General features: G+C 60.9%; 1 protein-coding gene across 16 annotated transcripts in view; it reads left to right on the plus strand.

The window, feature by feature from the left end:
- The window catches only part of LOC308533835 (TLC domain-containing protein 4-like), a 40,700-nt gene that overhangs the window by 6,014 nt on the left and 20,133 nt on the right, over positions 1-14,553 (plus strand). For 2 of the 16 annotated variants that reach the window (XM_081111970.1, XM_081111960.1), the window contains exon 2: positions 1,865-1,985. The exons of 1 other annotated variant lie outside the window; for it this stretch is intronic. In XM_081111970.1, the coding sequence (XP_080968096.1) occupies positions 1,967-1,985 (19 nt within the window). In that variant the 5' untranslated portion in view covers positions 1,865-1,966. Of the gene's footprint in view, positions 1-1,864; positions 2,057-12,324; positions 12,515-13,323; positions 13,396-13,698; positions 13,804-13,823; positions 14,024-14,092; positions 14,192-14,553 lie in introns of those variants that run through there. 13 more of the 16 variants (XM_081111973.1, XM_081111962.1, XM_081111978.1 and 10 more) reach the window with 12 other exon arrangements.

The raw sequence follows: 14,553 nt of genomic DNA on the forward strand, positions 1-14,553 counted from the left end.
CCGCTGGCTGCCTGGGGGTCTACAGGGCCGGGCAGGCGGGGACAGACGGTCACCCTAGTGGCTGCCAAGACTTCTCTCCTGGTCAGATGTGCTAGTAGATGTTTAAGTCGCGGCCTTTTCCCGGGCGAGCCCCTTTCCGGGACTCTGGGACGCTACCCCGCAGGCCAGGCGGTTGTTCGATGCTGTGTCGGCGTTTACTGGGAGCTCGCTCTGCGCAGGCCCCCGGGACAGCCGTGCGTGACCAGTTCTGACGGCAGCCAAGAGGCGGCCTCATAGAGACCACACCCTGTGAACGAGGACATCGGGGGTCGGGGAGGGTGTGTCATTGCTCGGGGTCGCGGGCCAGGAACGGGAGGCAGGTCCCAGCCCGGCTCCTGTCCCGCCTGCCTGCGCCGTCGGAGGTGTCCGCAGACGTGCACACGGCAGCCAGGCCGCACGTGCACAGGAAGCGAGACAGGGCGAGCGGCGCTGGGCTGACTTCTTGCTTACGAAGCTAAAGCCAAGCGGGAGGAAAAGGGTTTTGGAAAAGTGGCTTTTTCACACGCCGGTCAAGAAAGCTTTTCTGTTTTCTGGCTTTTTCTCCAAGTGCGTTCGACAAGGGCACCAGATTAGATGTACAGGCAGACATGTGTCTGTGTGTCTCTACAGACACGTATGCTGCTGTTTTTCTGTCCTCACCCGAGGACATGCTGCACCGACTCTAGAGAGAGGGAAAGAGAGAGAGACACACACACATCATCACTCGGTTGCCTCCTGGACACAGGGATCGAGCCCACAACCTAGGTATGTGCCCCGACAGGGACTCGAACCCACAGCCTTTTGGTGCACGGGACGGTGCTCCCACCAACCGAGCCGCCGGCCAGGGCTCGGCTGCTCTTGACTGAGGCCCTGCTCACGATAAACGACGGGGACATTGCCCGGCACGAACTCTCTCACTGTGTCCGTGTCCTCGGACCCACCCTTCCAGACGTGTTCCCGAAGCCCTGGCCTCAGGCCTGTGAGCCACACCTGCCTCATCAGCTTCGAACTCGACAAGACGTTAAAGTCTCATCTTAAAGCACATTCCCAGCCGATCGTGGCACATGCCATTCCCCGTCACCCTGCTTCCTAACGCCAGCCCCGCCACGGCCGCCCCTGTGACGGCAGTGGCTGCATTTCCCTTCAGACCTAGAGCGGTGATGGCGAGCCTGTGACACGCGGTTCAGAGGTGACACGTGAGCTCATTTTTTGGTTGATTTTTCTTTGTTAAGTGGCATTTAAATATATAAAATAAATATCAAAAATATGTCTTTGTTTTACTATGGTTGCAAATATCAAAAAATTTCTCTATGTGACACAGCACCAGAGTTAAGTTAGGATTTTTCAAAATGCTGACACGCCGAGCTCAAAGGGTTCGCCATCGCTGCCCTAGAACGCATCACGAGCAGTTCCACGTCTGCCCAGCACGGCCCGGCTCGGGAAGCTGTGGGCTTGACTTCTGCTCCCCCAGCCCGCCCTCCCCCAGGCCCCGCCCGGCAGCGCGGTCCAGCCCGCGTCTCTTCCTCATGGCGCCTCTGCCCCTTTTCCTTCTGGTTCTCAAATCCTCTCCTGCCACAGAGCTCTCTGTCCTCCACAGACTCACACGGATCGTGGCCTGGCTGGTGGCTCAGTGGTTGGGCACTGACTTAAGAGCCAGGAAGTCAATAAAAGTGTAATTAAAAAAAGAGAAAGAAGCGCACACATTGTGGCCAGGACAGGATGCCCAGACATCCCCCTTGGCTTCGTGTGACGCAAGCCCCCCACGTGCGTGGCAGCCCCCGCCTCCCGGGAGGCGTCGGTGCCCTTTCTGAGCGACCTCTCCTGCCCTCCCCTCCCCCCCCCGCAGGTGAGGAGGCCCAGGCTCTGCCGCGCTGACCCCGCCCCGCGGGCGCTGTGACCGGACGCCCCGTGGACGCTGCGGCCCTCGCGTGGCTCCGAGGACCCGGGGATGCTACTCAGGGAAGAAGGTACCTCGGGCGGAAAGCACAGTGGGAACGAGGGGTGAGGCCGATGGAGAGCACAGATGTGCCCCTGCCAGGTCAGTGTCGACGCCCCGGGGAGTCGTGTGTAAGGGCAGGTGGGTGCCCTCGGGCAGCGGGCCGTCCTCTCAGCGTCTCCGTAACATCCGGCTCCTCTTTCACCAACGTGGGTGCCCTCTGTCCGTCGGTGGTCCTCCTCAGTTGGTTTGTTTCTATTTTAAAATATATTTTTATTGATGTCAGAGAGGAAGGGAGAGGGAGGGGGATAGAAACATCAGGGATGAGAGAGAGCATGGACCGGCTGCCTCCTGCACGCCCCCCACTGGGGATCGGCCGACAAACAGGGCATGTGCCCTGACCGGGAATCGAACCCTGACCTCCTGGTTCATAGGTCGACGCTCAGCCACTGAGCCCCGCCGGCCGGGCGTCCTTCCTCCATTTGTTAACTTCCCAACAGGCATTTCTGCCGGAAGTCTCAGGCGACGCAGCCGCCCTTAGCAGCCCCGTCTCCGCCTCTGACCCCCGGGGGTCCTGTGCTGACCCCGACCGAGTGGGAGAGCCAAAGGCTGACCTGGGAAAGGCACCTCTTTGAAACGCTGTGCTCACATTTTCCCAGGGATCGGGCGTATGGGCGTCCGCCTCAGACACGTGGGAGGATCGCAGCGTCCCTGCCCGAAAAGGTGCTGGGAACCCACACGGCCTTCTGTGGTCAGCTCCCTCCTCCAGTTTGGCCTCTCTTTCCTGAGGCGTTCGCTGTCGACTCTCCTTGTGTCTTTATCCCGAGCCCGTAAAGCTCCAGGCTGCCCATTAGAGTCAGAGGAGATCAATGAAACCTCCCCCGCCCGCCCAGCGGCTCAGCACGGCCCTGGCCGCTCCTTCCTCCCGGGCGGGTGCTTTTCCACGCCCAGCCCGGCCGCCCCTATGCCAGCGGCTGCTTCGTGGGACCGAAGGCTTCTGGGGCGCAGAGCAAAGCTCCGTCTCAGATGCTGACGGCTGGTCCCCCGGCCCTGACCCTGCAGCCGGGCACAGGGGGACCCTCAGTGCAGGAGGTGGCGTGGCCCCAGCCCTGCAGGGCCAGGGGCTGAGGGACACAGGCCCTGCGTAGGATGACACCGTCCGGCGGACACTGGGTCCCCTATCTACGCCGCCCAACGGTGCCTGGGTGTCTGAGCGGCTGAGTTCCTGCCGCCTGGCTTGTTCCTACCAATGCAAGCAGACCCTTCCCTGACAGCTTGTGACTCCAGGGGCTGCGAGTCTGCTCCCCCCTCCCCCCCCTCCCCCGCAGGCAGCCTTCCGGGCAGCCACCACTGCCTGGCTCTCCAGAACCATCTGCAAGGGCCCGAGAAGCCAACCAGAGGGCCCTTCAGGCTCAGGCCTCGTAGGAGACCCTCCCCTGGGCCCGATGCCCCTTGCCCCATTCTCCGTCCTCCCTCCCTCCCTTCCTGCCCTCCTGCCCTCCTGCCCTCCTGCCTCTCCGGGGTGGCCTCGCTCCTCCCTGCAGAAGGACTCAGCCGCCTCTCGCCCAGGAGGTGCCACCTTGGGCCTCCCCTCTGTAGGCAGTGCCTCCGCCCACCTGAACGGGGAGCCTTCACTCTTAGGGGCGGACTCCAGAGGGTGAGGGCTCAGCATCTCAGGTGTCAGGGCCCCTCGGGTCGGCCGCCTGCCCGGGAGGCCCAGGAGCCTGGCAGGAGGACCGGGTGGGCCTGGACGGAACCGTGCGCAGAGGCAGACGGGACAGGGTCCCGAAGCCACACGTGACCCCGAGCTCTGAGGTCAGACTTTGGTCCCAGCCCGCCCTTCGCTGTTCCCTCCGAGTCACTCGACCTCTTTTGGTCTCAATTCCATCCGCCGTGGCGGGGGTGGGGGGTGGGTGGGGGTCAGTAAGGAGGGGCCATCTTGCCTGACCTCACTTCAGGCGTGAGGGCGACCCGGTGAGGAAGTCCCCGGCCTGGCACCGGGAGCCTGGAGCACACCCACTACGGGCAGGACGGCCCCAAGGCCAAGGGCACCGTGTGCGAGGGTCGGGCAGGGAGCGGAGGACGGGAGCCAGGGCGGAGGGAACGCGCAGGAATCGCGCAGGAGCAGGTCTGGGCATCCTGCGTTTCCTGCATCTTCTCTGCCCGCAGCAGCAACGTGCGAAACGCTGTTCGAGCGACTTCCTGACAGAGGCTTTTATTGATTTCCGAGAGGAAGGGAGAGGGAGAGAGAGAAACATCCATGATGAGAGAGCATCATGGACCGGCTGCCTCCTGCACGCCCCACACTGGGGACCGAGCCCGCAACCCGGGCCTGTGCCCTGACCGGGAATGGAACCCTAACCTCCTGGTTCAGAGGTCGATGCTCAACCACTGAGCCACACCGGCCCATGCGAACGCCTGGGAGGAAGAGAGAACCAGAACTTAAAGGAGTGAAGTGATGCTGAAACTGAGCGAGGAGCCAGACACGCTGGAGAGGAGGCTGCGGGCGCAGCCTGTCCTCTCGCTAAGGAATTTCACGTCGTCCCGGGCCAGTGGGAAGCCGCTCCGGTGTTCAGACAGGCAGAGGCGTTCAGACAGAGGCTGTCGCGTGGACAGCAGGCGGCCAGCGCTGCGTTTGTGCCTGAAGTTTTCCTGGGACCCAGCCGGGCCCCTCCACTCGCTGACAGGCTGCAGCGGCCGCCGGCCCACAGGGCCGAGGCGCCCCCGGGGCCTGCGGGGAGAGGTGGCCGCGGGCGAGGTGAGCCGCGTAGGGAGCTGGTGCCATCGAAGGCAGGAGCCGGGAGCACCGTGACGCAGGTGTGGGTGGGATCACGCGCTTGTGTTTAACCAGAGGAGTCTGTTTCCCAAGCCCCATTACACAACCTCAGCCACGGCCGCCTCCTCAGGGTCCCGCCGGCGTCGCAGCGGAGCTGGGCATTCCGGGGCGCTGCGCGGGGGGCTCGGGCTCTGGCTGCGTCCTCGTTCTGGGGGTGCTGTCTCCCCTCTGCTGCCTGACCCCCCCACTTCCGGTTGATCTTCCCGACTCCAGATCCCTGGCCTCCTCTCGTATGTACAGCCTCACCCTCACCCTCGGGGTGTATGTGGGAGGGTTGGGGAGCAGAAGGCTGGCTGAAGCTTTGGACGACACGAGGGGAGTTGTACCATTTAAACAGTATGGAGGGCTTGCCTGGCGGGGCTCAGGGGCTGAGCGTCGCCCTAGGATCCAGGAGGTCACAGGTCATTCCCGGTCGGGGCACAGCCGGGGTTGTGGGCTCCATCCCCAGTGGGGGGCGTGCAGGAGGCAGCCGATCCATGACTCTCTCTCATCATTGATCTTTCTCTCTCTCTCCCCCTTCCTCTCTGAAATCAATAAAAATATTTTATAAATTTAACAGTATGGAGGTGTGCTATCCAGGTGCTCTGCCTCCTGTCCCTTCCCTCTCTCCTCTTCACCCGCCCCCCCCCCCCCCCACGCCTGCAGGAGAACTGCTCATGTGCAGCCGGCTCTCTCACCACCCGTTTCTTGCCGACCCTGCTCTCAGGCACACCGTCTGCTCATAACGCTGCAGGCTCTGTCCTCCGAGGAGAGTTCTAGAACCGGCTGTCGGGAGGCGGGTGCTGGAACCGGGTGGGGTCCTAAGGGTGAGTTTGGATCAGACAAGGATCATTGGGTTCCCCAGAGGCAGTGGCCAGGAAAGGAAGTGGTCCAAGGGCAGGGGGAGCAGGGGAGGGGGGGGACCACGGTCACGTCCACAGGGCAGAGCAAGCGTCAGCCCGAGGGGGTGAGGCTCCAGAGAGAGGAGGCGTGTAGATAAGGAAGGTCCTCAGGAAAGGAGAGCGTGTCTCGGCGACTGGCATGCATGTGCGTGTGCCGCAGGGTCAGGCGTGTGCCGCAGGGTTAGGCGTGTGCTGCAGGGTCAGGCGTGTGCCGCAGGGTTAGGCGTGTGCTCTAGGGTTAGGCATGTGCCGTAGGGTTAGGCGTGTGCCGCAGGGTTAGCCGTGTGCCGTAGGGTTAGGCGTGTGCCGCAGGGTTAGGCGTGTGCCGCAGGCTTAGCCGTGTGCCGTAGTGTTAGGCGTGTGCTGTAGGGTTAGGCATGTGCTGTAGTGTTAGGCGTGTGCTGTAGGGTTAGGCGTGTGCCGCAGGGTTAGGCGTGTGCCGCAGGGTTAGGCGTGTGCCACAGGGTTAGCCGTGTGCCGCAGGGTTAGGCGTGTGCTGCAGGGTTAGGCGTGTGCCGCAGGCTTAGCCGTGTGCCGTAGTGTTAGGCGTGTGCTGTAGGGTTAGGCGTGTGCCGCAGGGTTAGGCGTGTGCCACAGGGTTAGCCGTGTGCTGCAGTGTTAGTGCAGAGTGGGGACACAGAAACGCGTGGTCAACGGAACCCTTCACCTCACACCGTCCGAGACCTGCTTCTCTGGCCCGGGGACTGGCTGTTTTCCTTGTTCTGTTGATCCTCACCCGAGGGTTTTTCCCACTGATTCTTAGAGAGAGAGTGGGAGGGAGAGGGAGAGACAGAAGCACCCACGTGAGAGCAACACATCGATTGGTCGCCTCCTGTACACGCCCCCATGAGGGCCCTGGGCCGGGGAGGAGCCTGCAACCAAGGTACGTGCCCTTGACCGGAATTGAACCCGGGACCCTTCAGTCCGCAGGCCGACGCTCTGTCCATTGAGCCGCACCAGCTAGGGGCTGGGATTGGCTGTTTTCATGCAGATCAATCTACTGCGTCGGACTGGCAGCCCCGGTGAGAGCCCAGGGAGGACTCAGCCAGGCCCAGTGTGTTTGTGTCACAACAGGCATCGCAGCGCACGGCTCACGCCGCCACCGTACCGGACGCCGCCCAGGCCGCTGGGCCCTCCCTGCAGCCTCGCGGCCGGTCATCATCCCTGCTTCACGAGAAGGCTCCGGCCGCGCAGAGGCGGGTCGGGTCGCCTCACTCCGCTCTTGGTCTCAGCGAGCCGGCCACCACTTCCTACCCTTTGATCTCCTTCTCCTGCCAAACCCTTCATTGTCCTCGCCGGCCTCGGGGCAGGCGCCACTGTTTGCCTTGGCACCGGTGCTTTCGCATCCCTGCCCGCTCAGTGGCCTGACTTCGGTTCCTGTTCCCACAAATGCATATTGAGCTCGGAGTGTTTCCGGTTCCCGGGGGCTCGCCACGCCCCCCCCCACGCTGGGAAGGCGCATCCCGGCTGAGCCCCTGGCTGGTGTGTCGTTTGGGGGCTGGTTGGTTTCCCTAAGCCTCTGGGACTCTCCTCTCCATCAGATAAGATCATGGTGGCTACTTATTTTCTTATTTTATTTTTAAAAGATTTTTATTGATTTCAGAGAAGAAGGGCGAGGGAGAGAGAGATAGAAACATCAATGATGAGAGAGAATCATGGATCGGCTGCCTCCTGCACGCCCCCTACTGGGGATCGAGTCCACAACCTGGGCATGTGCCCTTGACCGGGGTTGAGTCCGCGGGCGATGCTCTATCCACTGAACCACACCGTCCAGGGCCTGATGCGAGCTTCTTAGTAGAAATAAAAGACTTGCACAAAGCAAGCCGCAAACTCAGCGTCAAAGGAGAGAGACCTGTCACTCATAGGGAGAACGGGGCCTTACAACCAGGGGCGCTTTCTTTTTTAAAAATACATTTTATTGATTCTTTACAGAGAAGAAGGGAGAGGGATAGAGTTAGAAACAAACATCGATCAGCTGCCTCCTGTGCACCCCCTACTGGGGATGTGCCCGCAACCAAGGTACATGCCCTTGACCGAAATCGAACCCAGGACCCTTCAGTCCGCAGGCCGACGCTCTACCCACTGAGCCAAACCAGTTAGGGCATTAGGGGCCTTTTGACGGGAAAAGACATCCGGGCTGGGAGCAGCTGGAGCAGAAGCGGGAGGGGCGGGGCCCAGCTGGCTCCGGAGAGCAGAGTGTGAGAGGGAGCGTGGGAACAGCGGGAAGGGGGGTCTGAGCCAGAAGGCATGCGTGTGCCGTGTGCCGGGCGGCGGAGGAGGGGCAGGTGCCGCAGGTTAGGAGGCCCCTCAGCACTGTGAGGCTGGAGGGAGGCCGTCAGGGACCAGGAGGAGCATGAGGCCCAGGCCTCGGAGTCTCTCCTCGGATCCTCTCCTGAGCGCTGACCGATGAGCGCTGACCGGGGCGGTGGCCGACGAGCGCTGACCGATGAGCGCTTATGGATGAGCGCTGACCGGGGCGGTGGCCGATGAGCGCTGACCGGGGCGGTGGCCGATGAGCGCTGACCGGGGCGGTGGCCGATGAGCGCTGACCGGGGCGGTGGCCGATGAGCGCTGACCGGGGCGGTGGCTGATGAGCGCTGACCGGGGCGGTGGCTGATGAGCGCTGACCGGGGCGGTGGCCGATGAGCGCTGACCGGGGTGGTGGCTGATGAGCGCTGACCGGGGCGGTGGCCGATGAGCGCTGACCGGGGCGGTGGCTGATGAGCGCTGACCGGGGCGGTGGCTGATGAGCGCTGACCGATGAGCGCTGACCGGGGCGGTGGCCGATGAGCGCTGACCGGGGCGGTGGTTGATGAGCACTGACCGGGGCGCTGACCGATGAGCGCTGACCGGGACGGTGGCGTGCGAGACACGCGGTGCCGAGACGGGGGAGGTGGAAGGCGGTTATATCCTGCAGGTTGTGTGTCAGGACTGAATGTGCTGGAGAGACTTCGGAGGCTGAAGGAGGTCCGTGGGCCTGAACCTGGGAGTGAACGGGGCGGGGGAGGAGGAACGGCCTCTGGGAGTGGGATCGGCAGAATTCCGTCTCCACTGGGTGCCGAGGGCTAAGAGGGCAGGAGGCGTGCAGGGGATGGAGGCTGCCGGGTCGGGGGGCTGGGTGACCCCATAACGGAGAAAGAGGAGGAAGAGGGTGCGTGGAGGCAGCGAGTTCAGTCTGATTGCGTTTCAGGAACCTGGGAACACACTGGAGTGGTCGGGTTCCGGTGTTGGAGCTCAAGAAAGAGCGTTTCAGTGGAAGTGGCCTTGACCTCAGCTGCACCTCCGTGGGCGGGAGAAAGGGGGCAGGTTCAGTCCCGGCAAACGGGCGAGGCCGCCAGCTGGAGTGGGTGGAACACAGGCCAGTTGCACAAGGTGGAGGTCAGAGTTAAAGCGGAGCACCCCCCGCGGGTCAGGTGCAGGGATCCCCGGACACAGCTCCCTGGGAAACTGGGGCAGAGGGCGGGGCGGGGCAGGACGAGGCCTCCAGCTGCGTTTCCTTGAAAGAACTGGTCAGGCGGCGGCACTCCCAGGAGTGGAAGCAGCAGGGACTCACCCTGTGGAGGGAGGCGAGGGGGGCGCAGAGCGAGGGGGGCGGGGAGGGGGCAGCCAGTCAGCTCCTCAGGACTCTGTCATCTCGGGCGAAGTTGGGGAAGCTGGGAATTCTCGGAGATCGCTGTCCTCTGGGAAGTAGTGGGAGGGGGTGAGTTCTGGGCTCGGGGTGATGGCGCCATCACAGGGCTGTCAGTTCATCCTGAATTTTTATGTGGATTTCCCAATGTAAAGCCTGGTTTTATTGTGGTCACGGTCATTACACGCCAAAGAAGGGCAGACCTACGACACCCTGGATTACTTAGGAGGCCTGGTTTTGGACCTTGGTTCTATAGCAGCCCCCCTTTATCCAGGGCGGGGGTATGTTAAACCCCAGCAGATACCTGAAACCACAGATAGTGCCGAACCCTGTAAATACGACGTGTTTTCCTGTATGTACAAGCCTATGGTAAAGTTTAATTTATAAATTAGGCACAGTGGGAGAGCAACAACAATAATACTAAGATAGAACAGTTATAACAATAATATGACAGGCCCTAATGAAAGTGATGGGAATGGGATCGCTCTTTCAAAATGCCTCACGGTTCTGGACTCACCCTTCTTGCGACGGTGTGAGATGGTGCACAGCCTACGTGAGGGGAGAAGGGAGGGGAATGAGACCCTTGTTAATAAGACATGGGTCACTTGAACCCAGGCACCGCAATACCTGAGCAGTCGATCTGATAACTGGGACTGTGGCTGGCGGGCGGGTGGAGTGCCCACCAGGGACGCTGGAAAAGAGCTGGTGCTGGCCCCGGGTGGGACAGAGCTGGACATGGCGGGGCTGCATCAGGCGCTCAGAATGGCCTGCTGTTTGTCACGTATGCATTGTTCATTTCTGTGTATTGCATATTGCCAAATATAACAATTATTTTGAAAAGAGATGGTAATTTTTCAAAACTTGTTACCTATTGGAGGGCAAAAATGTTTTATTTGTATTTTTTAATCCTCACCCAAGGATATTTTTCCCATTGATTTTTAGAGAGAGTAGAAGGGAGCGGGAGAGACACAGAGAGAGAAACATCGATGATCAATTGGTAGCCTCTCAAATGCGCCCGACTGGGGCTGGGAGCCTGCAACCGGGAGTATGTGCCCCTGACTGGAATCAACCTGGGACCCTTCAGTCTGCAGGCTTGACGCTGTACGTACTGAGCCAGACCGGCCAGGGTCAAAAATGTTTTATTTTTACTGAAGTGCAAACAACTAGGGCTTTAGGTGGGAGATCCGAAGGCAGCATGCGCGTCTTCTATATACAGAAAGGTGTCATTCTTGGTGCGGCTCACCTCCCACAGAGAGTGGGCGGCAGGCACTGCAGAGCGGATGGCCTGGCGTAAGAGCAGGTGAGGGTAGTAACTCGACTGCATGAACTATAGTCTAGTGGCTTCGGGGGACCAGTTCGATTGGGACATAGAAGGGAGATAAGATGTTTGTATGTGAAAAAAAATAATGCCATCTATTTTTTTCTTTTTAGCTATTTTTAGGATAGTTCATATGCCCATTTGAATTTTTCACTTATATGTATTCTTTTAATTAAAACTAAAAATTGATTGCTTCTCAGCCTTTTGGCTAAGGTCAAGTGTAAAAATAAAAATCATCTATATTTTAATAATTTACATTACTTTATAATGACTTAGATTAATCATAACTTTTAAATAATCTATGCTAATAAAAGGGTAATATGCTAATTAGACCAGACACCCTTTCGGACAAAGCCACAGTGGTGGGTGCTGAGGCAGAGGCGGTGACCAGGCTGGCAGGGGAGAGCAGTTAGGGGTGACCAGGCAGGCAGGCAGAGGCTGTTAGGGGCAACCAGGCCAGCTGGGGAGGGGTTAGGGGCGATCAGGCAGGCAGGTAGAGAGGTTAGGGGTGATCAGGCTGGCAGGCAGAGGCAGTTAGGGGTGACCAGGCTGGCAGGGGAGAGCAGTTAAAGGCATCAGGCAGGCAGGCAGAGGTGGTTTGGGGCGATCAGGCAGGCAGGCAGATGAGTGGTTAGGAGCCAGAGGTCTCAGATTGGAAAGGGTACATGCTGGGCTGAGGGACACCTCCCCCCTCCACCCCTGTGCATGAATTTTGTGCACCGGGCCTCTAGTTTATAATATATTATAGGAAAAAATCACATAAGATAAGCAAAAAGAACCCAAAAGACATAGAATCTTACCCGCCCAGAGATAAACCACTGTTAATATAGTTTCTTATTTGGAAAACTCTGAAAAGCAAATGGTAGTACTTTTAAAGACTCAAACATGCTTGCTACTCTGAAGCTACTGCTTGGGGTTACACGTTTTTTACCAAACTGCCCTTCCTTACCAACACGCCCAGGTCATTTTGGTGCCATCGTCACGAAGACGAGAACCGAGGCAGCCCCGGAGCACGGCCGCTCTCACTGTCCTGCTGTTTCAGGAAGAGGCGGCGCTGGGTCTCTGGGTCCCAACCACTGGCTCTGCTGAGAAGTTCAGGAATTTGTGGAAACACACGTTTATCAGAGGAACTTGCCTCAAAAGAATTTTTGTATTTTTTTTCCCTCTTTTTAAGTGTGGATGAGTAATTTCATTTTCTGTGACCTGTTTCTTTGAACTGTTTTCAAGAACAAAAACACCTTTTTCAAGTGCAGTTCACTGTGATATCCCCATTTAAATCGGGGAGTATCGGTAAGAAGGAAGTTAAGAATAATTAAAGATTTAAAAACGTGAATATTGAAAGGGATACTTTGAAAGAAACTAAGCTGCCTTACAGTCTCGAGGGGAAAAGGCAGTGGCTATATTCTTCTACTTCCTGAGGTCATTGAGTTCCGATGACTTCACAAGTTTCAAGATTCAACTCCTGTTTCCCGAGTTCCTTCCCGGCCTGGCAGGCCTGCCACGTTCCTTGGTGCACGCACGCTCCTTGGTGCACGCACGCTCCTTGGTGCACGCACACACGTGCTCTGTGGCCGCAGGACCCGGCGGTGCGTTTCTAGCGCCCCAGCCGGAGGGGCGGAGCGGGTCGGAGAGTTGGCTGGGCTTCTGTGGGTGTGTCTGGCCTTGCCCGCTGCGGTGGGTGTGGGAGGATGTGCAGAGCACAGATAAGGACGGTGCAATCGCGGAGAGCAGAACAGCTGTCCTGCCGGAGAGGCGCAGGGTGAGTCCGGAGGAGGCGGAGTCCCGAGGTCAGGGCTGACCCCTCCGTGCAGGTCGCAGGCGGAGGGCGATGCAGCGGCTACCCGAGCGCCTAAGGCAGGTGTGGGCCAGACCACAGTGAACACCTCTGATGGGACAGGTGTGTGTGTGTTTTTAATTTTTAAAAAATTATTATTGATTTCAGAGTCTAGAGATGCTTTATCCACTGAGCCAAACCGGACAGGGCCGGGCCGGGACAGGTCTTGGTCCAAGGACACGGTGCCCTGCCGCCCGAGAAGCTCTGGGAGAACAGGGCCTCCCGCTGGGAGGCCTCCCTGCTGAGCGCTGGCCATTTCCCTGGGTCTGCGGAGTAACTGCATCCGCACCCCCACTTCACAGAGGAAGAACCTGGGCCCAGCGAGGCCGTTAGTGAAAGTGGGTGTGTTTGTGGGCAGGTCTGTGTGGAGGTAAAACCATCAGCCGCATCCGTAGACATTTCCTAGGACTCGCTGTCCTGCTCCGGCCGGGGTTGACGGTTCATTAACCAGCAGACCTAGCCTCCTGCAAAGCAGGGTGTGTAATGTGTCGGCGACCCGGCGCAGCCTGAGCGCCTCTGCCTTGTTTTGCTTTATTCAGAGCAACCCCATCTGTTGAGCCAGACGCTGGAGTGTCTGAGCGCGCATTTCACAGGTCAGGAGAGCGACTTGAATGGCAAACTTCCTGCCCCGGCAGCTTGGAATTCCGAGCTGGCACCCCAATGCCCACCGCCCCCGGGACTGGGGGACAGTGCGCTCCAGGGTGTCTGCCTCGAGGAGAGACCGCGGGGGTGGCGCCCGCGCCCCTGCCCCCCGCCCCCTGCCCCCTGCCCCCCGCCGGGTCCACACCACCTGGGCCCCAGGCCAGAGCCCCAAGTTGTATCAATGACTGGCTGCCCTCTGCTTTGTGATGACGAAACCCTGCGCTTCGTCTGGGCAGAATCTGGGCACTGAAGGCGAATGTAAACTCTCAACCTGAGCGGGATTTTGGCGACGTGGCGCCCAGGTACTGCCCGCTGCAGGCGGCCCGGGCAGGGTCGGTGACTCTTCGGACAGCCAGGCGCCGCCCGCCCGGTCCTCCTCCCCGCGTGGGTGCGGCGGCTCGCAGCCCCGCTCGGCCTGGGTCCCAGCCGCGAAGGTCGGCCCCGCCCACTCGGGCCGGGTCGGAGCCGCGAGGAGCGGGGCGCGCGGCCGCGGCGCCTTTAAGGAGCGGCGCTGCGGGAACCCGACCCGCACTCCAGGCCGCTGCCCGGGGACTCCCGCCCCGCCCGCCCCGCCCGCCCGCCCGCCCGCCCGCCCGCCCGCCCGCCCGCCAGCGTCTCTCGGCCCAGGCGGGGGCCAGCCTCCGGGCCGGCCGAGCACCAGGCGCCTCGCGCGGCCGCGCGCACTCGGAGGGGCTCCGGACGTGGCACAGGTGACGAGTTTGCGGGGGGACGGGGGGGTCAGGGCTCCGGAGACCGGGCGTCCTGAGCGCGGGGCCGCGGGTCCGGCAGGTGCGCAGCATCGTGGCCCGCGGGCCCCGCAGGTGGGTCCCCCCTCTCCGCCCCCCCCTCCCCGCGTCCCCGCGTCCCGCTCGCGCTCTGGGTCTCATCAGGGAGAGCCGCGCGGGAGGCTGGCGCAGGCGCGTCAAGTGGGTGCGTGTCCCCTCCAGCCCCCCCCCCCCCAATTATAACACAAGAAACTGCTTGGACTCTGGCGACGCGGAGGTGGGTCCCGTTTAGAGTCTGAAGAGCCTGGTGCAGAGGGGCCGACACGGGTTCTGTTTGGGTTCTGTTTACGGCGCTGCCATTGCGCCCCGGCAGGTCGGTTCCGCCGAGCGAGGGCCTCGGTTTACCCAGCCGGGAAATGGGATCGGACACCCGCCTTTCCCGCGGCCCAGGGACCGGGGCCACCCAAGTTCACGGAAGGGTCGGGTGCGCCGTGGTCCTGGCCGAGCACACCCGCGCCCATGGGCGCACTTTGCCTGTGGAAGTGTGTGGGTGCGGAGCGCTGGGGAGGGGGGTGCTCCCCGGCCCCACACGGAGCTGGGACCCTGGGTCCTGGGCGCGCGTAAGTGACACGGCAGCGGGCAAGGGTCAGAGTGAGCTCCCCGCCCCCCAGCAGCTGGCCGGGAGGAGGGAACCCCACTTCTCTTTCAGGGGCGCTGTGCCCAGTAGAGAACTCC

Source organism: Myotis nattereri, assembly GCF_964212035.1.
Source record: "Myotis nattereri genome assembly, chromosome: 18".
NCBI lineage: Eukaryota > Metazoa > Chordata > Mammalia > Chiroptera > Vespertilionidae > Myotis > Myotis nattereri.